We start from the raw sequence: 24,629 nt of genomic DNA, 5'->3' as shown, positions 1-24,629 counted from the left end.
CCCAGTCTCTACTAAAAATATAAAAATTAGCCGGGCATGGTGGTGCATGTCTGTAATTCCAGCTACTCAGGAGGCGGAGACAGGAGAATTGCTTGAACCCAGGAGGCAGAGGTTGCAGTGAGCCAAGATCACGCCACTGCACGTCACTGGGCAACAGAGCAATACTTAGTCTCAAAAAAGGAATATTTGTTTTTCTTGCTTTATAAGCGTTTCAAAATCATTTATAGATACATGCCATTCCATAGTTATTGCTCCATCTAGAATTTATTTTTATGCTGGTATAAACTAGTATTCTACTATGATGTTTTTCTCTACAGATGGCCTGGAGTCTTGGCATCATCTAATGAATGACCTAATCTGTAATCATTAAATTTAATATCAGCCCTGCCCTATGTGAAATTTCGATAGATGTGGGTCTGCTTATAGGCTGTTTTGTCCCTGTAGCTTCTGTTCCTGGACTAATTCCACAGTATTCTAACAGTGCAGCTTTGTAACGTATCTGTCCATATGTGGGGAACGATGCCCTCCTCCACTGCTGTGGACCGAAGTGTTTCCCCCCAAATTCATGTGGTGACAGAGCCTGTACTGGAGACAGGACCTTTGCCAGGTGATTAAGGTGAAATAAGGTCATAAGGGTGGAGCCCTGACCTAAGAGGACTGTACCAGAGGAAGAGACATAGAGATCTCAGGTGCCATCTGGAAGGCAGGAGGAGAACCCCCACCAGGAGCCAAATTGGCTGGCACCTTGATGTTGGACTTCCAGCCTCCAGAGTGTGAGAAAATACATTTCTGTTGCTTAAGCCACCCAGTCTATGGTATTAGTTATGGCAGCCTGAGCTGATGATTGACCCACCTTATTACCATACCATTTTTCTAAATTGTCTTTCCTGTTATTTGCCTTGTACTTTTCCTTGTGAATTTTATGTCTTTGTATTGGAATTGAATAGAAGTTTGATTGATTAGGAGAGAACTGATGCTGCTGTTTCTAGTTTGTAGTTTGATATTTCTTTAAGTTGTCTGTGTGCTTTTCTTATTTTTTTTCTTTTCTTTCTTTGGAGATGGAGTTTCGCTCTTGTCGCCCAGGCTGGAGTGCAATGGCACCATCTTGGCTCACTGCAACCTCCGCCTCCCAGGTTCAAGAGATTCTCTGCCTCAGCCTCCTGAGTAGCTGGGATTACAGATGCCTGCCACCACGCCTGGCTGATTTTTGTATTTTTAGTAGAGGCCGGGTTCCACCATGCTGGTCAGTCTGGTCTCCTGACCTCAGGTGATCCACGTGCCTTGGCCTCCCAAAGTGCTGGGATTGCAGGTGTGAGCCACCACGCCCGGCCTCTGTGCCCTTTGCAATATGGTTTTAGAATTTTCTCCATGACGACCCGGCACGCCTTTCTTAAGTATGTTTCCAGGTGGTTCATTGATTCTGCTAATGATACTGATATCTGTCTCTCCCAGATTTTATTTTTAAATTGTGTGCTAGTAGTGGTTGAGAAAGGCATTAAATTTTAGATACAAATCTTATACCTACAACTTTGTTGAACTTTTTCATTTCATTATTTTTTCCTGAAGTATCTTTTGGATTTTTTTCTATGGGGGAATTAAAGTTTTCTACAAATACATTTTTCTATTCCCACCTTTATATATTAATAAAAATTATCTATATATACAACACAATGTTTTGATATATGTATACATTGTGGGACGGCTAAATCAAGTTAATGGACACATGCCTCACTTGACATACTCCTCATTTTCTTGTAGTGAAAACACTTAAAGTCTGTTTTCTTCAGCAATTTTTTTTTTAGATGGCATCTTGCTCTGTCGCCCAGACTGGAGTGCAGTGGTGGCACAATCTCGGCTCACTGAAACCTCTGCCTCCCAGGTTCAAGCAATCCTTCTGCCTCAGTCTCCCGAGTAGCTGGGATTACAGGCGTGCACCACCACGCCTAGCTAATTTATATATATATATATATAAATAAATATATAAAATGTATGTATGTATATATATAAAATGTATGTATGTATATATGTGTGTGTGTGTGTGTGTGTGTGTGTGTATATATATATATATGTTTTTTTTTTTTTTAAGTAGAGACAGGGTTTCATCATATTGGCCAGGCTGGTCTTGAACTCCTGACCCCAGGTGATCTCCAATACATTGTTATTCACTATAGTCATGTTGTAAAACCCATCTCTTCACCTTAGTCCTCCTTCTAACTGAAATTTTGTATCCTTTAACCAACATCTCCCCAGTTCCACAGTCCCAGCCTCTGGTAACCACCACTGTGCTTTCTGGCAGAGGGCTTTTCCACGCGAGGACATTCTTTGACTTTGTAGTGCATAGTAGCAGCCCACTGGCCGTCATCTTTCTGCCGCCATGAGTCTCTTTTCCCCAGTGACCCCGACTGTGCTTCAGTAGACTGACTCTTCCCCCGCCCCGCCATAATGATGTGCTCATGATATCTCCGGACCATAACCAAACGAAGACAGAAGGAGAGAATCAGTGAGCTTAAAATAACAATCCATAGGTTCTCTGATTCTTTTTCTCGACCAGTTTATCCTATCAGTGGCACCTCTTTTGGGCCACTTCCATAGAAAATGCACAACAGTTAGCATTCTTCCGTTGTTGGTCAAGAGGTGTGTCCTCTCTGTATAAAGGGAGAGTTGAACAGCAAACAGTAGTATCGCCTTGGCTTAGCCCTGTGTGCAGTGTGACAGCAAGACACGGTACCGTGGATTCTCAGCCATGAACTCTGATGGTTGCTGACACAGGGCTTCCACTCACGGCTCTTCCTTGGGTGCTGTCCTGGCCCATCCACATGCGTGGGCGCTGTGGTGTGTGGGACTAAAGCTTGTGCATGTTGAGGGAGGTGGATATCCTTGAAGGTTAAAGGATTTACCACCATAAGACATTGCTTTCCCTTCTATCCCTGTTAAATTAGGGGCGAGGAGGGTGTGTATATGGAGAACAAAGCTTGAAGAAAAGGTGGTGCCTCCACAGAGGGAGTTTCCGAGGCCAGGGTTATCCAAGCTGACTCAGCAGCAGTGCTGGTTGTGCTTGGGGGTTAATGCTAAGCTGCCTGTCTCATATTTCATATTTCCTGCTCTGCTGAGAAGTGGCACATTCAGATGAGTGTAGGCCCAAACACAGGTCCTGCTTCTCGCGGGAGGAAGGTGGTGGGGTGGGGAGTGCTGCCTTCGTGAAGTCAGAGCACCAGAGCCCTTGGCTGGCCTGTGTTGCTGCCCTGGACCCACCCCGTGGCCCACAGGTGTGTGCATGCATATTGTGCTTCTCACACACACCTGCTCAAGGAAAGTGTGGTGTTCTTTTGAATAATGAAAAGTTGTGTTAATTATTGGCCTCTGGGAAATCACCTTCCTGGGGCCATGGCCCTGTTATTTTCTTATGGAAACAAGCATCAGTTAATTCCAAGACGTCAACCGTTCTCCATCCAGACGCTTGTGACCCGGGACTCCTTGTTTCCAAGTCTGACTTCTCCAGCCCCACATGTTCACCCACATAATGAGCCTCTCCATGGGGATGATTTGAAGGCACCTCTCGCCGAGTGTGTCTACATGGAATTCGGCCAGCTGCCAGCCCAGACTCCTTCCATTGCTATTTTGGGGGAGTTTTCATAAGTCTAGTTCAGCGTTTATCCTAATTACAGGAAAACAGCACTATAAAATTGAAAGTGCCAAGTAAGAAGCCGGTAATTAGAAATGACATCAGCAGAAACCAAGCCAGGCCAGGCATGGTGGCTCAGGCCTGTAATCTCAGCACTTTGGGAGGCCAAGGCAGGCCGATCACTTGAAGTCAGGAGATGGAGACCAGCCCGGCCAACTTGGTGAAACTCTCTCTCTACTAAAAATACAAACATTAGCTGGGTGTGGTGGCGTGCGCCTGTAATCCCAGGTGCTGGGAGGCTGATACCCGAGCATTGCTTGAACCTGGGAGGTAGAAGTTGCAGTGAGCCGAGATCACACCACTGCACTCCAGCCTGGGCAACAGAGTAAGACTCCATGTTTAAAAAAAATAACAAAAATAAAAAAAAAACCAAGCCGCCTTATTGCTGACAAACTTGGGCAAAAGGCTGACATTTGGCATTTGATAATAAAGCCCTCAGACCACCAACCTAATCAAGTTCAACTTAATTCAGACAGAGCTTGAAGGAGGGAAGCCAGTCTAATTTTTTTCTCAGTAACATCTTTTTATGATAAGTTCTATTTTCTAGAAAATACAACTTTCCTTAAGTCCCATAGTACAGAAACAGAATAAAAGCGAGAAACTGAATTTGCTTTAAGGTTATGTGATACGAGCAGTAGGTGACTAAGTAGGCAATCATCAATAAGGTAATTTGAGGATAGATACACACATCTAAATGCAGACTATAGGCCGGGCGCGGTGGGTTACTACTTTGTAACAAAACAATAGGGGAAAAATGTTAACTTCGTACACAATGTGTAGCTACATTTGAATTTTGACATGGATTCCTTTTCAACCTTAAAAAAGCCTTAGTTTCCTTTAAAGCTCCGTCATTATTAATACCTATGAAGGTTTATTCTCAGCATGTGTCATCTAGGGGAAGGCTGTGGATCCACCCCACCATCTTGCCAGTCTCGGTGGAGGAGCACCTTCCATCACAGTCTGCTGGCCCCTGCTTCTGTTTCTCCCCGATCTCCTACCCCTCTCCTGTTGCTTATCTTACCCAGGGTTGTCATTATTTTACATTATTATTATTATTGTTGTTCTTGTTGTTGTTGTTGTTATTATTATTTGAGTCAGAGTCTTGCTCTGTCACCAGGCTGGAGTGCAATGGCACAATCTCTGCTCACTGCAGCCTCCGCCTGGGTTGAGCGATTCCCCTGCCTCAGCCTCCCGAGTAGCTGGGACTACAGGCGTGCACCACCACACCCAGCTAATTGTTTGTATTTCAGTAGAGATGGGGTTTCATCATGTTGACCAGGATGGTCTCGATCGCCTGACCTCGTGATCCACCCACCTCGGCCTCCCAAAGTGCTGGGATTACAGGCGTGAGCCACCGCTTCCGGCCGGGTTGTCATTTTTTAGCACCCTCTCTCCTCCTTGACAGTCACTTCTTGGTGTAGAAGTTTCTTCTTCATCCATGTCCTGTCAGGCTTTGGATCAGTGCCTGGCAGCGTGAGGGCAGGGGATTTCCACACTGCGTTTCTGAAACGTGATGCTCCGCCAGCTGGGGAGCATGTCTACTGCACTTACGTTGCTGAAGGAATTTTATAGCTGCCAAATTCCGTCTCAGCCCTTTCCTTGCTTTCCCAGGGATTCACTTAACAGACTCTCTCCAGCTCTGTTCCTTGTCCAAGGCTCCAAATGTGACAGATAAAGATAAAATATAATTGTTTGAAAATAGAAAGCAACTCCCACTTGTTTTCTCAGACAATTCAAAAGCAAAGATGCCATTTCCCAAGCACTTCTGTCTGGCTTTTTGGAGAGAGATATATATATCTTTTTTTTTTTTTTTTTTTGAGACAGAGTCTAGCTCTGCCACCCAGGCTGGAGTGCAGTGGCATATTCTCGGCTCACTGCAAGCTCCACCTCCCAGGTTCACGCCATTCTCCTACCTCAGCCTCCCCAGTAGTTGGGACTACAGGCACCTGCCACCACGCCCGGCTAATTTTGGTTTTGTATTTTTAGTAGAGACGGGGTTTCACCATGTTAGCCAAGATGATCGATCTCCTGGCCTCATGATCTGCCCGCTTCAGCTTCCCAAAGTGCTGGGATTATAGGCGTGAGCCACCACACGCAGCCTAGATATTGTCTATTCAGATTGAAAGCCCACGTCAGTGAGAGATGTGTAAGCGGGGTGTGATGGCGGGAGACTCCCCACCCCCTTGTCATCTTCCTTACACCCCCTTGCTCTCTCGGTCCTGTGGGCACCTGACCAGCGGCCGGGGAGAAGCCTGCAACTGGGGGAACAACCTTCTCTTCCTTGACTCTTGCAAGGTAGGAAAGAAATTGCTCACATTGGTGGCGTCATCCCAGGAGACTGAGCTGAATCTCATAGCTTAGGCATAGCTGACATTAATCTGATCAGTAAGGTCTTAATGATTTTTCCAGCAAGAGTGGACAAGCACGCGGAGCCCGCCTCCAGACAGGGGCATGTCCAGCACATACCCGGGCAGAGGTGACTTCCATTTGTGTTGGTAGTGTGGCCAGCGTCTAATCAGCAGTTAACGTCAGCTCAAAATGAGTGAAAGCGAGACAGGCAGGCGCTCATTGTTAACATATGTGCTGCCCATTTAAACTACCGTTAAGGAACCCGTAACCCAAGGAAGCAATGGCTGGTGAGCTGGAGTTAACACCAAAATCTCCTTCTTTGAATTATTATTATTTTGAGACAGAGTCTCACTCTGTCGCCCAGGCTGGAGTGCAGTGGCGCGATCTTGGCTCACTGCGAGCTCTGCCTCCCGGGTTCACGCTATTATCCTGCCTCAGCCTCCCAAGTGGCTGGGACTACAGGCATCCACCGCCACGCCTGGCTAATTTTTTGTATTTTTAGTAGAGACGGGGTTTCACCGTGTTAGCCAGGATGGTCTTGATCTCCTGACCTCGTGATCCACATGCCTCGGCCTCCCAAAGTGCTGGGATTACAGGTGTGAGCCACTGCGTCCAGCCCCTTCTTTGATTTATTTATGGCTCCAGGTTCTGTTCTTTAAGAAAATGGTTTTCTGCAGAAGCTTGAGAAGGTCTCTGCTATTGCAGGTGTTCAGCCTCTGCCTTAGCAAGAGAGTTCAGATAGGAATTTTAAGTCCATTTGGTTAAATTGAACACAGTCTTTTTTTTTTTTTTTTTTTAAATTTAAAGACAGGGTCTTGCTCTGTCACCCAGGCTGGAGTCCAGTAGTTCGATCTCAGCTCACTGCTGCCTCTGTCTCCCAACTCAAGTGATCCTCCCACTTCAGCCTCCTGAGTAGCTGAGACTATAGGCACGTGCCACCATGCCCAGCTAATTTTGGTATATTTTGTAGAAACGGGGTTTCACCATGTTGCCCAGGCTGGTCTTGATCTCCTGGGCTCAAGTGATTCACCAGCCTTGGCCTCCAAAATTGCTGGGATTACAGACATGAACCACTGTGCCTGGCCTTAAATGGAACAGAATTCAGATTTCATTTGGGGATGGTCTGCTCTAAATGGATGTAGGGTGGAAAGCTGAGTGCTCTCAGGCTTGTGGGGTAGGTTCCAGATTTGCTGGAAAAGAAGCTACTGAACTACAGGCCTGACGTGCTCATGCAAGGCTTGTCCTAGCATCTTCAGTCCCCTCTTCCGCCAGCAGTCGCAGCCCCCTGATGTGTCTGCTGTGGCTCACTGGCATCACTGGACCTCTGGAGGGTGCTGAGCACCACTTTAAAATCCTCCAGGATACTTATCACGATGGCTTTCATTGGCTGATGCCAGACCAACAGTTTCTGCAGAAAATAATTTACCACAAACTCCAACCTGGGGACCTGGAAAAGGACTGCGCCCTCCTCCCATCCATGCAGGCTGTCCCCGTGGGGACCGGGAGGAGCAGGAGGGAGAACAGCCTGCCCGTGCCTTTCCCTCTTCTGACCTCCTGTGCCTGTGACACGTGGTCTGTGCTGTCCATGCAGCAGGGCCAGGTCACACTTCTGTGTAGAGTGGGCATGCATGTATGTCATTCTGTGAGTTCTTTGAGGCTTGGACTTCTTGGAGTCCCTCCCATCACCTTGGAACATAGTAGAGAATACATTTGTGTATTGCTTTTCTCCTTTCAAATATTTCTGCTGTTCACCTTCTAGATTGTCATCGTTATCATAAAAGCCTTACTTGCAAACAAGGGAAGTTTGCAGGGGCATTGCCATAGTGTCTCTGATGTATTAAATAGTTCAAGGGTAAGGTGAAACATGTACTCATGTTCTGGGTGTGTGCACGTATACACAAACACGTACCCATCCCTGTGTACTCTTCACCTCAAGAACCATCTTCACGCTTAATCAGTCCTCCTCTTTTTGTTCCATACTCCCTTAAAGATGTGGAATTTTTTGAAATTAATAGTCATTTTTTAGAACAGTTTTAGGTTTACAGAAAAATTGAACAGAAAATCCAGTCTTCCCATCCTCCTTCTCATAGTTTCCCATATTTTAATGTCTTGCATTCATGTGATACGTTTATTGCCGCTGAGCTGATATTGATACATTATTATTAACTAAACTCAGTAGTTTACATTAGGGCTTGTTCTTTGTGTTTTACCTTCTATGGGTTTTGCCCAGTGTATAGTGACGTGCGCTCACCATTACAGTATCATACAGAATAGTTTCACTGCCCTAAAACCCCAGTGTGCCTCCTGGAATCCCTCCCTCCCTCATAACCCCTGGCATCCACTGGCCTTTCTCCATAATCAGTCTCTGTAGTTTTGCTGTCCATGGTTTTGCACTTCTAGAATGTCATATGGTTGGAATCATACAGTATGTAGCCTTCAGATTGGCTCATTTCACCCAGTAATATGCATTTAAGTTTCCTCTCTTTTTATGGCTTGATAGCTCATTTTTTTTTTTAGCACTAAATAATACTGCAATGTCTGGATGTACCACAGTTTGTTTATCCATTTACCTACGGAAGGACATCTTGTTGCTTCCAAGTTTTGACAATTATGAATAAAGCTGCCGTAAACATCTATGTACAGGTTTTTGTGTGGACTTAACGTTTTTTACTTATTTGGATAAATACCAAGTAACAAAATTGCCGGATCTTTTTACTTCTTTGGATAAATACCAATACCAAGTAACAAAATTGCTGGATTACAAGATGCTGGATCATAAAAGAAGTCATTGGCAGGAGCTGGCACCTCCCAGAGCTCTAACAGACTTTGTGTGTTTTTACCAGGGACGATTACCACGAGGATGGGTTCTGCCAGCCTTACCGGGGAATTGCCTGCGCGCGCTTCATTGGCAACCGGACCATTTATGTGGACTCACTCCAGATGCAGGGGGAAATTGAAAACCGAATCACAGGTGGGAGCTGCAGACCTTTCTCACAGGATGATAAGTGCACGCACAGCCACCTGTCGCACAGACGGCGGCCACTGTGTTTCATCAGTTAATGGCATGGACATTGGGTCCCTCTTCCATCTCATCTGTAGTAGAAAACCAGAGATCTTTTTTAGACGTAGTTGCAATTGCTAACATGATTTGCCCTAAAAATGTTCCTGGCCTGTATGTTTAAATTAGCAAGTGTGGGTTACTTAGAATATACTTCTGCACTTTTAACTCAGCCAGACTGTGTGGGTGCAAAGCACTGTCCTCACTGCATCGCCAGGGCCTCCCGCCCCGGGCCCGCCACACTGGCGCAGGCAGCCTCAGCGCCCCACACTAACTCTGCCTGACTTCTCATTCTGCACTTGCTGACTCTTCTATCCTCTCTGAGCCACATTTGGTCTAAAGGCACCCAGGCCTGATTGCAGCTGTCTGGGGAAAGAGTCGCGGGTCATCAGTGGTAGGGATGCTGCAGTGAACACATATTTTTGTCAGTCCTGGGTTTCCAGAGAACAAAGCCAAGGCTTTGGGTACCTGGTTCAGGGTCTGAGAAAGTGGCGGGTCATTTAGGAACTGCAGCTGCTCATCCTTGGTCTCTTTAGGACTTAACTTCTCTGATAGGCTGTCCCAGTTCCAAGCATACAACTCATTGGTGGGGTCCGGGGTCCTTCTTAGGGGAAAGGCCTTGGAAAGCAAGAAAATGAATTAGACAGAAGTCCTACAGAGCCCTCCTCCTGCTGTCCCTGCTCTCCCCACAAACACATACACGTTTTCTCTCCAGACCCCATAAGGAGCAAGAAATATCCTGTGCAGACGGCAGGTGCCCCAGCACCTCAGTTTAGTTGGATCCTCCCCATGGGAGCGGGAGGCTCTGCTGCAGGTTAGAATCAGTGGGTGATCTCTGATGCCCGTGCTCCCAGGAGAGGGTGATGGGGCAAAGGGGATACAGGGCACTGACCTGGTAAGGGGTGACAATGAGGATCCAAGGCAAAAAGTCACCTCATGTCACTGACAAGCCCTTCTAAGTTCAGGTCACCCTCAGACTAGAGAGCCAAAGGTCACATTCACGGTCACAGAAGAGACTGCCTGGCCCATGCTGGTACAGAGACCTCTGAGAACAGGGCCGGGGGTCCTGTGCAAAGTGAAAGTGCCATCATGAGACAGAGAGGAACCTGGAGGTGCCATCCTGTTCCAGCGGGACGTGGTTTTGAGAAGACAGCTACCTCTGACTGCAAAAGCTTTCTTTGCCATTAAAGTAGGACTTCTCAAAGGATTTTACCGAAACACACAGTGGGAAATAGAGAGTGTACTTTATACCATGACTTAGTATACACATACGTGTATTTCACTCAACTGCTATAGGTTATAGGGAATAACTTTCACCCTTCCTAAAAGCGGTGCACTTGGATTTTTCTCTTCGGTTTTATTTCATTAAAGAAAAAAGTGACTGGGCGTGGTGGCTCATGCCTGTAATCCTAGCACTTCGGGAGGATTGAGTGCTAGGGAGGCTGAGGCGGGCAAATCACGAGGTCAAGAGTTCAAGACCAGCCTGACCAATATGGTGCAACCCCCGTCTCTACTAAAAGTACAAAAAATTAGCTCGGCATGGTGGCGGGTGCCTGTAATCCCAGCTACTCGCGAGGCTGAGGCAGAAAAATCACTTGAACCCAGGAGGTGGAAGTTGCAGTGAGCCCAGATTGCGCCACTGCACTCCAGCCCCAGCAACAGAGCGAGACTATCTCAAAAAAAAAAAAAGCCCTTAGTAGGAACCGTGTGCACTCTGACATCCTCTAGTCTGTTCTTATCGTCTTTTAAAATGCTAGCCACACACTCCAGAATTAATTAGACACCCCACTAATTGGCAAGCACTGATCCAGGGCACACGATTGTCCCTCAGTTGTCTCTTCAGGAGTTGTTTAAGGAATCAACTTACATCCAAGCAGCCTGGTTTTATAGCAGCTTTTAGAGAAGAGTGTAGAATGAGGATTTTCTAGGTCGGTGGCTTTTCGAAAACAATAAATTTGAAGTTGCCCTCAACAGACTTGTGGTTTTGAAATAAGCATAGTAATGACTGTTGTGTGCAGTGTTCTGTTAGAAAGCGTTGTGTGACATTCAGGGTGTGGACAGATAACAGGATGTGAGTTGTTGGATCTCTTTGGTGCCTAGAATTGCACTTTCAGAAAGAAGCAGTACATTCTCAGGGTGAGGAGAAGGAGAAAGGAGGAATGCTATAAAGATGAGTGGAGACATCGCATCAGTGGATTAGCCCAAGACAAGTGACAGCTTTGGCGTTCTTAGGCAGTCTTTCCCTGTCCGGAGGTCAAGGCCTACCTACATTTTTGACAGCCTTCCATATAATCCCAAATCCGTAATGATGGGATTGAACCGGACTGAAGCCCCAGTTCTTCCTCCAAATCCAAGACATCCTGCATTGTAACCGCTTACCCTCTCTGTTCCTCCATTTAAGTATCGGCCACAGGAACCCGGAGGAGGGGAGGTGATGTGACGAGCACAGCAGTGCCCGCACGCAGTCAGGACAGTGCGGCTGCTCCCGCCCACTGACACCACCTGTTACCCGACCCCTGGGCCCGTTCATGCCGAGGGCCACGTTATAGGCTGTGTGTGCACTCTCATGTCCCAGTGTGGGGTCTCAAATCACCCTTCAGGTACAGAAACAGGCCCGGAAAGGCGTGAGTGATACCACAAAGTGATCACGCACCAGGCTGTTCCCCCACACAGCTGCCCCTCCTGTTCCTGGTTGGGTTCCCAGAGAATGACTGACAGCGGCACTGCCACCTGCTGGCCAAACCTGGCACAGCACGTACACGCTTTCCTTGCCTGGAGGTCAATTGAGGCCAGCATTCTGGACAGCGCTCTGTATAATCACCAAATAATCGCCAAATCTGTAATGATGGGATTGAACTGCATTCATGGGTGGAGCTATGGCTCCTCAGGGACTAAATGCCAGCTTCTCAGCTGGGCGTGCAGGCAAAGGGGCCTGTCTGCCTCCAGTGTCCCCAAGCTCAATTGTAAACCAGCCTTTCACAGGTGAAAGTGGGGTAGTGAGCCCAGGGCAGGCCGTTGCAGTCCTTAGAGTCCTGCCTTGGCCAGCTTCTTCGTCCCTACCAGTGTCCAGCCATGCCCCCAGGTGCAGCAGATCTCCCCCCAATGCCCCCACTTTGTTCCCGAACTCACCTCATAGTCTCACCACCACGCTGCATCCTCTGACATCTTGCCCTTAAAAAATAAACTTCCCTACCAAAGGGGGCTCTGGATCTTGGGGTTTCTCTGCTCCCCCTTATCATAGAACCTTCCGGAGTTTTAAGGCGGCCCTCCTTCCACTTTGTTGCTGTCACCGTCTTGACTTTCCACATTTTACCAGCTGCCTGCCTCCTCCAGCTGCAGTTCACAGCGCTGAGCTGACTCCCTCTTCTGGGACATTGGGAAGCCCCGGGCTGGGTACTGCACCTCTTGGCTTCTCCACACATAGCGGGTCCTTAGGATCTGCTTTTGCATCTGAACTCTGAACCATCCTGTCCTGGAAGAAGCACCTAGCGGAGTGAGCTAGGGGCCGAGTTTTCTTTCTTTCTCGTTCTGCTTCTGATGTTTCTAAGTGAGGCCTGGGACCAGGGGCTTTTCTGTGTCTGCTGCAAATCAGAGCAGGTGATGGCAGGCTGGGCTGCTGGTGGGGAGCCTCTCCAGGGTGGTGTGCGGGGCTCAGGGTTGGGGAGTCTGGGGCAGGGTATCAGGGGGCCGAGTGGGCAATCTGGGATGCGGGGCTGGGGGTGGGGACTGGATGAATGTCAGGGGCGCGAGGTGGGTCTACCGCTAACGCGAGTCTCGCGGGCTCTGCAGCGGCCTTCACTATGATCGGCACCTCTACGCACCTGTCGGACCAGTGCTCGCAGTTCGCCATCCCATCCTTCTGCCACTTCGTGTTCCCTCTGTGCGACGCGCGCTCCCGGGCACCCAAGCCGCGTGAGCTGTGCCGCGACGAGTGCGAGGTGCTGGAGAGCGACCTGTGCCGCCAGGAATACACCATCGCCCGCTCCAACCCGCTCATCCTCATGCGTCTGCAGCTGCCCAAGTGTGAGGCGCTGCCCATGCCCGAGAGCCCCGACGCTGCCAACTGCATGCGCATCGGCATCCCGGCCGAGAGGCTGGGCCGCTGTGAGTGCCCGAGGGCCCCGGGCGGGACCGGTGGGCGCAGGGATTGTAGGGCCCTTGAAATGTGTATAGGGCGGCGGGTAAAGCCCAGGAAGCTCCATCTGTCCGGGCCCCGCGGAACCCCGTTAGCAGCTGAGAGCCCCACAGCCCAGACCTCCATTCCAGCAGGGCAGCAGGTGGGGCCTTGGAGCAGGGGCTTTGGAGCCTTTCAGCCCAGGGCTCGCATCTGGGCTTGCACTGTGTCCAGCTGTGGGACTCAGGAGAAGTCCCTCCACCTGCTTGAGCCTGGGATTTCCCTTCCCTGAAATGGGAGTGATCTCATTTCCTGTGGAAATGGCTGTTGGGGGCATGAGAGGAGACAGGGCCAGCTTCCTGATTTTCCCGATGGTCAGCACACACTCGGGCGCCCGGGGAAATGCAGACTCTCAACTCCTGCCCCAACCTCCTGAAACCTGGAGGATCGGTCCCCAGAAACCTGCAGGATCTTTAGCTTTGGACAGTGTGAGGCCCGCGGAGATGCTGCAGGACCGGCCTGGGGGGCACCAGAGAAGAACCTGTGATGATCAGGCATGGCTAGGGAAGGAAATACTGCAAGCACCCTGCACCTTTCTCCAGCTCCCTGCATCGTGGGCCTAGGGGATAAGCATGGGGGATGGGGACAGTTCTGAGCCCGGGGCCTGGGTGTGGCCTTTTTGGGGTCTGCACAGGACGGAGGAGCATGCTCCCTACTGCCCCTCTTGCTGGCAGCAGAGCAGCCCCTGCCCTCTGGAGGCTTAGTAAACCGCAAGTTGTTGAGCCCCAGAAGGGTGACCATGGCCAGTCAGGGTGACAGACACAGGGAGCCGTGCTGATGTCCCTGAGGAAAACCGTTGGCTCACATCACTGCATCCATCAGGGTTGTTGCTTCCCTGAGGACTGAGACCCAGGGAACGGGCCACCTCCGCCACCGCTCCAGGACTGTATTTAGCATGGTTGGCTAATCTGGGGGTCCAGGAATGGGGAGGACTTCTTACCAGGACAGTGAGGGCCTGGTCCCCGGGCCCATTGCCTGCATTTCAACCCTCACTGTGACTCTGGGCAAGTTGCTAAGCTCTCATATCCTTATATTCCGTGGGGCTGGAATGAAGGTCAAATGAGGCAATATTTAGGAAGGGGTTGTTTTGTTTGTTTGTTTTTTTTGAGACAGATTCTCACTCTGTCACCTAGGCTTTAGTGCAGTAGCACAGTCTCAACTCACTGCAACCTCCACTTCTCAAGTTCAAGCGATTCCCCTGCCTCAGCCTCCTGAGTAGCTGGGACTACAGACGTGCACTACCGCACCTAGCTAATTTTTGTATTTTTAGTAGAGACGGGGTTTCACCATGTTGGCCAGGCTGGTCTCGAACTCCTGACCTCAAGTGATCCACTCACCTTTTGAGCCATGGTGTCCAGCCAGAAGGGTTTAGAGCAGCCTCACACATGGTAAACACTACAGAAATGTTCACCAAATGCACACCCCAACCCCAGGGTTCCTTCATGGAGGTGTCGTGGCCTGTACTGTTCTCACCCATGGCTGAGCAGGGTACCCTGAGGTGGAGGGGCCGGGCCTGGGAGTTCGCCCTTCTTGCCCGCACAGTTGGCTTTCTTCCTAGAGCAAGTGATCCTGAGGCTGGGGGGTAACACCGTCATTCTGGTGGGGGGGTGGTGTGCAAGTGCCTCATGGGTCCTAGAGATGGTCTGGGGGCTGTGGAATAACTTCCGACAGTTTCCTTCCCCATATATATCCCTGATGTGCCCTGCATTTAATTTGTGGGCTTGGGACTTCAATAAGCCATTACTTTTAATGCCTCTTTTCTGGTAAGTTATGTGAAATCTTTGGATCTTTTGGAAATTCTAGTTTGGGCATGTGTAGGCAGAATGGTTTTTTTGTACCCCGGAGGTTTTCCTAACGTGTTTTCCTTGTTCAGACCATCAGTGCTATAACGGCTCAGGCACGGATTACAGAGGAACGGCAAGCACCACCAAGTCAGGTCACCAGTGCCAGCCGTGGGCCCTGCAGCACCCCCACAGCCACCACCTGTCCAGCGCAGACTTCCCTGAGCTTGGAGGGGGGCACGCCTACTGCCGGAACCCCGGAGGCCAGATGGAGGGCCCCTGGTGCTTTACGCAGAATAAAAACGTACGCATGGAACTGTGTGACGTACCCTCGTGTAGTATGTATTCTCTCTCTTTTTTTACTGTGTTGATTGTTGAGTGAACCTTGTGATGAGGGCGTTCTGTCCTGACCTGAGTCGGGGTGTGCCTCTGTACAGTGGCCACCAGAGACCTCTGATCTTACCACGGTGACCATTTTAAATAAAGCTTTTGGGCCAAGCGCAGTGGCCGATGCCTGTAATCCCAGCACTTCGGGAGGCCGGGGCGGGCAGATCGCTTGAGGTCAGGAGTTCAAGACCAGCCTGATCAACATGATGAAACCTCATCTCTACTAAAAATACAAAAATTAGCTGGGTGTGGCGGCACACACCGGTAATCCCAGCTACTCAAGAGGCTGAGGCAGGAGAATGACTTGAGCCCGGGAAGCGGAGGTTGCAGTGAGCAAAGATGACCGCACTGCACTCCAGCCTGGGCAACAGAGTGAGACCCTGTCCCAAAAATAAATAATAAATAAATAAATAAATAACACAAGTTGTCACTGGTTATGAAAGTAACATCTGACCATTATGAGACATTTTAAAATACAGAGAAGTCTGAAGAGTCATGTGCAGATCACCCCTAATGTTACCACCCAGCAGTGACTTGTTTGCATTTCGGCCCACCGCCTTCCACCAGCCCTTTTCCCGCGTATGGATGGTCCTGGGATATTCACTTTGACGTTTTGTTTCTCCATTAACATTATCGCCCAGTGCGGTGGCTCACAGCCTGTAATCCCAGTACTTTGGGAGGCCAAGATGGGTGGATCTCTTGAGCCTAGTAGTTTGAAACCAGCCTGAGCAACATGGCAAAGACCTGTCTCTACAAAAAATACAGAAATTGCCCAGGTGTGGTGGCGCGCCTGCTTGGGTGGTGGAGGTGGGAGGACTGCTTGAGCCAGTAGTTCAAGGCTGCAGTGAGCCGTGATGGTGCCGCTACACTCCAGCCTGGGCAACGAAATAAGACCTTTTCTCAAAACCAAAAAATAACCAAAAAATGCTATTATTGCTTAGTATTTCCTAATATCAGTAAAAATAGTTCCCTTCCACCCACCAGCTTTTGAGCTTTTCACTGCTTCTCAGGTTTGGTGGAGTGAGGAGAAAATAGAATGCATTGCTTGTCCCCATTGCTTGCAAGCGTGTCTGTGATGTCATGAATACGGAAGCGCGTGTAGTTAATGGTTGACAGCTTTAACAGTTCTCACCTCTGTCTTCGTCATGCCCGGTTCGCCAGTTCCAGGCAGCAGGGTAACCAAGGCCGGGCTGGGAGCTGGAAGCAGCGATTGGTGAATGAGTGGGCACCCGCTATAAAGAGAGAGCAGTGGGTGAAGCAAGGCTGGGTTCACCGTGCACCTGGAGACCTCCTGGGGCGCAGGCCCGCATGTCTCTACTCCGAAGTGCAGGAAGTAAACACTGGCACTGATGACCTTCCTGACATGTGATTCAGCAGCTCCAGATTTGGCATTGCCTCTGGCTCAGCAGATCAGACACAAATCTTCAAGAATGTGTTCATTATGGGAGAACAAATTTTAAGAATGAAATTATCAGTCATTCAAATTGCGGTCTAGGCACTCTGGAGCACGCTAGACCTTAACGGTTTCCTGCAATGAAGGATGGCCCTGTGCCCTGTAAGGAACAAAAGCAGGTTGTAGGACAGAGCTGTGGTAGAGGTGCTTTTTTGCTCATTGTTTTGTTTCTGGCAAAAAAAAAAAAAAAAAAATGAGTGGGAGTGTGTGTGTGAGCACACACAGGCTCCTGACTTTTATGAGGTTTTGGAAAGATGGATATCAAAGTTTTAGCAGTGATTTCCCAGACCTACAAAAGTGTTCAAATATAAGACTTTTTTTTTTTTTTTTTTTTTTTTTTTACAGTGAGTAGGAATTACTTTTGTAATTAAAAATAAATCAAAACATGAAAAAAATATATGATTTTGGGCCCGTCAGTTATTAGAATCTTGTATTGCAGGTTTGTACTTACAGGGCATAAATGGAAGGATATTTATTGCAGAATCACTTGTGAGAGCTAAACACAAAACACACTGTTTATCAGTAGGGCTGGATGGGGCAGTTGGAGACGCCCGTTCTGTGGAGTGGCATGCGGCTGTGGAGAACACGCACGTCTATCCGCTGCAACATGAGCTGCTGTCCAAGAGATTTTATTCTGCCAAAAAACCAGGAGCAGGAAAATACGGATGATATGACTCTACTTAAAATGAAGTTCGTGTAGGCCGGGTGTGATGGCTCACGCCTGTAATCCCAGCACTTCGGGAGGCCGAGGCAGGCGGATCACGTGAGGGCAGGAGTTCAAGATCAGCCTGGCCAACGGGGCGAAACCCCGTCTCTACTAAACATACAAAAATTAGCCAGGCATGGTGGCGGGCGCCTATAATCCCAGCTACTCGGGTGGCTGAGGCAGGAGAATCACTTGAACCTGCGGGGGCAGAGGTTGCAGTGAGCTGAGATCCCACAACTGCACGCCAGCCTGGAAACAGAGCGAGACTCTGTCTCAAAAATAAATAAAGTTCATTCAACATTCGAATTAAGAAAACCATATAAAACTACTGTGTCTATATGTCAGAATAGTTGAATATCGGTTGTTCCATGTGTTTCAACCTAAAATATATGCAAAGTTCAGAGAACACGAAACTTAACCATTTATAGTCTTCAGGAAAGAAGGCTGTTAGAAATACGATCTTTTGAAAGGCCACATTTCTATAATACCACAATTTTTCCCAGTAAGCATGAGTCGTGCTGGTAACGTTAAGTAGAGAATAAAAGCAGGTGATGGTGTCGGTGTGAGCTCACACCTCTGGTCTTGGCCTGAGAGAGGCCTGGACTGTCCTGCCAATCTTAATAATGAAAAATGAACCAAACCCTAGTAAGAAAGAAAGAATCGGCATCCCCGGTGCCCGTAAGATTTCTGGGACACCTGCCTTGGAACCCATTCAGAGGGGAAGCTGCTAGGTGGGGCCAGAAGAAAGTTTTGTTTGTTTTACTTGATTTCATCTTATTTTGGGGAGCAGGGGTGGGGCAAGGCTGGGTTTGGGACAAGGTGCTTTTTTCCTAAGGTGGCAATAGCATGTTCACTTTTAGGATTGAGTTAGCTCTTTTAGGCATCACATTGACCAGAAATCACTTGTTTGCTTCCAGATGAGGAGTGCTTTGCCCCCGGCAATGGGGCCCTCTAAGTGATACAGTTATTGGCAGGGTTAAGGAGAAAACAGAACACCGTGGTTTTCCAGGGATGTGGGAAAGTGGCTCCCTAGAGAACTCACCTTCCACCAGGCTTAGGGTCAGCCTCCTGAAATGGCGCCACTTTGCCTTACATTCAACTGCTTTGATGTGCGGGGTGTTTGGGGGCCACACAGCCTGGGAGGAGCCAGTCCTGCCGGGAGGCCTGTTCAAAACCTGAGGTCACCTCTGCCTGCCTGGTGTGCCCCCTGTACTTTTCTGTAAATCCTGTAGAGGGAGACAAAGAGTTACTTTTCCCTGTGACAAAAAAATGCAGGGACGGTAGCTGGTAGCCTTGACTGTTGGTACCCTGTGCCTTCTAAGAATTCTTATGCCCCTGTTGGATATTGTACTGGGTCAAGTGCATGGACTACTGGTGCTCTTTTAAATCTAGTGCATGTTTAATTATTATCCCAAAACAATCTGTCATCATTAATTAAAAATGTGAAGAAAACATTACAATGTTGAATGAGGAAAAGGATCGTGTCTAATCCCAGTACCAAATTTCACTCACCTTGGACAAGGATCTCCAGTGAATTTCATCAACTCATCAGTAGCTGGGGAGGCCCTGATAAAAGTGAAATTGGGCAGAGCACCTATCTCCGATGGTTTTCAAACCTCAGGAACAGAAAGCGGATGTGGTCATTATTAATATTGAGATCATTAGAATTCGTGTACTTCTTACGCTGCGTATTCCCGCTTGTTTCCAGGTTGGGCACTTTTGGGTTTTGTTTCCCCAGGATGCAGCCGGGTGTGCGTTTTTTGGTGCATCACGTTTTTTAAGGTGTGCTGTGCCCTTTCACCCTGTTGTGTAACTTAGGTGATGACCCACGTGCGTGTGAAGGTTTTGGCTGGAGGTGGAGGGTGGGTTGGTAGAGAACTTACAGTTGAAAAGGGATGTTTTCTGAAAAATCACGAAAGCCTTATTATTCACAGGTCCTCGAGACAGCAGCAAGATGGGGATTCTGTACATCTTGGTCCCCAGCATCGCAATTCCACTGGTCATCGCTTGCCTTTTCTTCTTGGTCTGCATGTGCCGGAATAAGCAGAAGGCATCTGCGTCCACACCGCAGCGGCGACAGCTGATGGCCTCGCCCAGCCAAGACATGGAAATGCCCCTCATTAACCAGCACAAACAGGTCTCCGTGCTTACGTATTCTACCTGGGTGGCTCTGCCAGGCTTAATCCTCAGGGGTGGTTCCCCCGACGTTAACTGTCTTAATTTACTTGATGCATAACACATAATTATTTTAAACTCCGCTTCATTTTGCCATTTTTTTTCTGTAAACTAGATCAGGACATGTGTGTTTTAGAAAATAAATGGCAGGCGTGTTGGGAATTCACTGCCCCAGAGTTCATGGGCTTCCCTTTGCCTGGACCATGCTGCCCCTGTGGGCCCCAACGAGCATCCTCACTGTCCGGGTGCCTCAGCTCTGCCCAGAAGACACACAAAAAGAGGGCTCCAGTGCCCCCCCATAATTTTTCTTGTCACTTTTGGGTTGGGTTGGTTTTGCTTTGTTTTGTTACAGGGAAGGATAGAAGAAGAGCTCTTAAATGGGAGTAGGCAGACAGGTTACCACTAAAAGGCCACCCCTCATCCCAGAGCAGCCTTAGATGGGAGTGGGGCACTGAAACACAACAGAAGAGAACGTGTGCTGCAGCCTCTCCAGCTTGTGTTGTACAAGGGTGTTTACACTCATTGCAAAGCCGCAGGGAACATCATTCTCAGCCAGCTTTGCAGCGGCTCTTCAGGGTGGCCAGGAGGGAGCTGATGCCCTTGGCTCTTCAGCCCCAGAGTCGGTGAGGGTTTGCTGTGGGCAGGGGCTGGCCAGCGAGGCGAGCACAGAGCCCTGGGGCTTGCATGGTGGCCCAGGAACCTCTGGGGAGGGTGAGGGCTGGCCACACAGGAGGAGCTGGTGTCACAGAGACTGAGAGAGATGAGGGTTCTCAGGGCTCCTATCACTTGTGGGGTACTCCTTCCAAGAACGTGTTTAACTCAGACCTCTGTAGAACAACTGGGCGTTGGAGGGGACCTGGTGGGGTATGTCCGGGGCTGCCCCAGGACAGCTGGTGCCTGGGCCTGGCTGTAGGGGGGGTGTGTGGGTGTGTCCACACATGCACAAGTGGGAAGGAAGTCTGCAGTGTGTCCCAGCTGGATTTTGGAGGGACCTTATGTGTAGCCTGGTTGGGATCTGTTGAACATTGCAGACGGGAAGCAACCTTGACATCAGAGCCGTATTTAAGGTGAAGCAGAGAGCTGTGGGTGGGCAGGCCAAGGCTGGGTGGGTGAAACCAGAGGCTCTTCTGCAAGGCCCCCCCAGTCGAGGCCGCACGGGGACTCCACTCCTCCCGGCTGCTCTGCACCTCCCTTCAGGGCTGCAGTGACAGTGATGTTTCACGTGGGGCTTTTCTTCTTGACAGGCCAAACTCAAAGAGATCAGCCTGTCTGCAGTGAGGTTCATGGAGGAGCTGGGAGAGGACCGGTTCGGGAAAGTCTACAAGGGCCACCTGTTTGGCCCCGCCCCGGGGGAGCAGACCCAGGCCGTGGCCATCAAAACACTGAAGGACAAAGCAGAGGGGCCCCTGCGGGAGGAGTTCCGGCACGAGGCCATGCTGCGAGCACGGCTGCAACACCCCAACATCGTCTGCCTGCTGGGCGTGGTGACCAAGGACCAGCCCCTGAGCATGATCTTCAGCTACTGTTCGCACAGCGACCTCCACGAATTCCTGGTCATGCGCTCGCCGCACTCGGACGTGGGCAGCACGGACGACGACCGCACGGTGAAGTCCGCCCTGGAGCCCCCCGACTTCGTGCACCTGGTGGCACAGATCGCGGCAGGGATGGAGTACCTATCCAGCCACCACGTGGTTCACAAGGACCTGGCCACCCGCAACGTGCTGGTGTACGACAAGCTGAACGTGAAGATCTCAGACTTGGGCCTCTTCCGAGAGGTGTATGCCGCCGATTACTATAAGCTGCTGGGGAACTCGCTGCTGCCCATCCGCTGGATGGCCCCGGAGGCCATCATGTACGGCAAGTTCTCCATCGACTCGGACATCTGGTCCTATGGCGTGGTCCTGTGGGAGGTCTTCAGCTACGGCCTGCAGCCTTACTGCGGGTACTCCAACCAGGACGTGGTGGAGATGATCCGGAACCGGCAGGTGCTGCCCTGCCCGGACGACTGTCCCGCCTGGGTGTACGCCCTCATGATCGAGTGCTGGAATGAGTTCCCCAGCCGGCGGCCCCGCTTCAAGGACATCCACAGCCGGCTCCGAGCCTGGGGCAACCTTTCCAACTACAACAGCTCAGCGCAGACCTCGGGGGCCAGCAACACCACGCAGACCAGCTCCCTGAGCACCAGCCCAGTGAGCAATGTGAGCAACGCCCGCTACATGGGGCCCAAGCAGAAGGCCCCGCCCTTCCCACAGCCCCAGTTCATCCCCATGAAGGGTCAGATCAGACCCATGGTGCCCCCGCCGCAGCTCTACATCCCTGTCAATGGCTACCAGCCGGTGCCGGCCTATGGGGCCTACCTGCCCAATTTCTACCCAGTGCAGATCCCAATGCAGATGGCCCCGCAGCAGGTACCTCCTCAGATGGTCCCCAAGCCCAGCTCACACCACAGCGGCAGCGGCTCCACCAGCACAGGCTACGTCACCACGGCCCCCTCCAACACGTCCGTGGCGGACAGGGCAGCCCTGCTCTCAGAGGGCACCGAGGACGCACAGAACGCCCCAGAAGACGGGGCACAGAGCCCCGTGCAGGAAGCAGAGGAGGAGGAAGGCTCTGTCCCAGAGACTGAGCTGCTGGGGGACAGTGACACTCTGCAGGTGGACGAAGCCCAAGTCCAGCTGGAAGCTTGAGTGGCACCAGGGCCCAGGGTTCGGGGACAGAAACCCCGCTGAGACCCCACGGGGACCTCAGTCGCCATTGAGAAGACACTATACCCAGCAATCACGAGAGCCCGCCGGCCAGCGGGCTTGTTTACAGACAGGGTGAGGTGGAGCCTTGCTCCTCTCTGTCCTCTGACACAGACAGCTGTCCTGCCTAGGAGCATCCAAGCCAGGCAGGGGGCCTGGTAGCACGGCATCCTGAGGAGCAGGACACATGGTCACCCCCAGGGCTGCCTACATTGATTCTGGTGGTAGACTGGTAGTGAGCAGCAAATGCCTTTCAAGAAAATAGGTGGCAACTTCACTCCGTGTCGTATATGGAGCGAATATTTCGAAACGTTGGGAATAAGGGCCTGCAAAAGGCAGCGAGGAGGCACCTCGGTCTTGAGGTTCCCGACAAGCCATCTGGTCTGTCGCTTTGAGGATGAAGGGGCTCCATTTCTGCTGCCTCCCTGCCCAGAATATTCTCCCTTTAGCAGCCAAAGATTCGTTGGAACCGAGGCTGCCCTCTGCTGCCTGTTGGGGTCGGAAGACAAGGGGCTTCTGAAATGGGAGTTCCTGAGATACAACAAAACGTGTGCCTTTGAAGAAATGGACAGCTTTGTGTTTGGTGAAATGGTTTTAATTATACTGCATGTGTATTTTGCCCACTTTTTGGGAATTCAAGGGAAAGTGTTTCTTGGGTTTGGAATGTTCAGAAGAAGCAATATTGTACAGAACACAGTATTGTTATTTTTTTTTAAGAATCATGTACAGACCTTAAATGTAATTTATATGTTTTTAATATGCCATTTTCATTGAAGTATTTTGATCCTAAGATAATGATTTTAGTAATTTAACTGTTTACGTTACCCGTGTTGGGATCCAGCTGGTCTTGGTTTGCTTGTCTTTGTACCACGTGCACAGGAGGTCCATTCATTTTAGAGCCCCTGTTACACAGACTCACAGGCAGCCGTCTGTGCCCCGCACACATCGTTGGTCCCATTTGTAAATCCCACACCTGGTGTATCCAATAAAGTGAAACAAAGCATTTGGTTGACTCTCTTGCGGGCTGTCAGGACGCGAGGCAGCGGGAGGCAGTGCTGGACGATGGAGATGCCGAATGGTGATGATTCGGGCTGAGCCCTTTCTTGGGTTTGGGAGGTTTGCCCCGAGCCAGGAGCCCCAAGCTAATGGGGGTATCCCTTGGCAGATAAATGATGGAACTAGTCCGTGGCTTCTCTCTGTTAAGGTCTCAAATGCGGATTGGTTAATTGCAGATGGTGTGAAGATGGTCTTTGGTTTTAAACTTGTCCCCTCCTGAGGTCCCAGAGCCCCTGAGAGTTTTAAACCTGGAGCCTGGCACTTCTGGGGGCCCTGGAGCAGGGCTGAGTTCAAGGGAGGGGGTGAAAGAGAATGGGCCTCCTTCACAGGCTGCCTGCATCCCCTGCTCCATCTCCAGTGCAGTTGGCTGGTCCAAGGTACACCTGGGTCAGAGCACAGCTGTTACAGGGTCACCTGGGGAGAAGTGGCTTCAGAGCTTCCAGTATAACTGGTGTGGAGAGAGGACGCAGAGACTCGGGTGTAACAAGTCCCCTCACTTGGAGTAGATCCCACATAGTAGGTCATCAAACTGACCATGTTGACCTGAAATCTTGTCATAGGGGAGAAATCTTTCTCTTTTCTTTTTTTTTTTAGACAGAGTCTCGCTCTCTTGCCAAGCTGGAGTGCAGTGGCACGATCTTAGCTCACTGTAACCTCCACCTCCCGGGTTCAAGCGATTCTCCTGCCTTAGCCTCCCGAGTAGCTGGGACTATGGGCATGCGCTACCATGCCCGGCTAATTTTTGTATTTTTAGTAGAGATGGGTTTCACTACATTGGCCAGGATGGTCTCGATCTCTTGACCTCGTGATCCACCTGCCTTGGCCTCCCAAAGTGCTGGGATTACAGGCATGAGCCCCCGCACCCGTGGTAACATCTTTTTCTTACCCACTGCAAGGCTCATGGCTGAGGCCCCCATAACAAAAGACAGCTTAATAAGAGAAAAGCCTCAAGCGACCCAAAGAAGCAGGGAAGCCTGGGTATTTCCATACCAAGTTTGGTGGAGTGGACAGGCACACAGAAGTGTGATTGGACAAAGGGATGTGACCCATGGCCATAGACCCGG

The 24,629-nt window shown here is 50.1% G+C and overlaps 1 protein-coding gene across 4 annotated transcripts in view; it reads left to right on the top strand.

Annotated features, from left to right (window-relative positions):
• Window positions 1-23,512, top strand: part of ROR2 (receptor tyrosine kinase like orphan receptor 2) — a 219,442-nt gene extending 195,930 nt beyond the window's left edge. For 2 of the 4 annotated variants that reach the window (XR_001485448.4, XM_074017849.1), the window contains exons 5-9: window positions 8,875-9,002; window positions 12,879-13,193; window positions 15,137-15,348; window positions 19,525-19,727; window positions 21,010-23,512. Coding sequence is in view for 3 of the 4 variants with exons in the window: in XM_074017849.1 (XP_073873950.1) it covers window positions 19,545-19,727; window positions 21,010-22,452 (1,626 nt within the window). In the remaining variant the exon portion in view is untranslated. Of the gene's footprint in view, window positions 1-8,874; window positions 9,003-12,878; window positions 13,194-15,136; window positions 15,383-19,524; window positions 19,728-21,009 lie in introns of all 4 variants that reach the window. The other 2 variants (XM_005582234.4, XM_074017848.1) reach the window with 1 other exon arrangement.
• The last annotated feature ends 1,117 nt before the right edge of the window (window positions 23,513-24,629 follow it).

This window comes from Macaca fascicularis, chromosome 15 (assembly GCF_037993035.2).
Source record: "Macaca fascicularis isolate 582-1 chromosome 15, T2T-MFA8v1.1".
In the NCBI taxonomy this organism is placed as follows: domain Eukaryota; kingdom Metazoa; phylum Chordata; class Mammalia; order Primates; family Cercopithecidae; genus Macaca; species Macaca fascicularis.
This window is presented reverse-complemented; position numbering and strand designations above follow the sequence as displayed.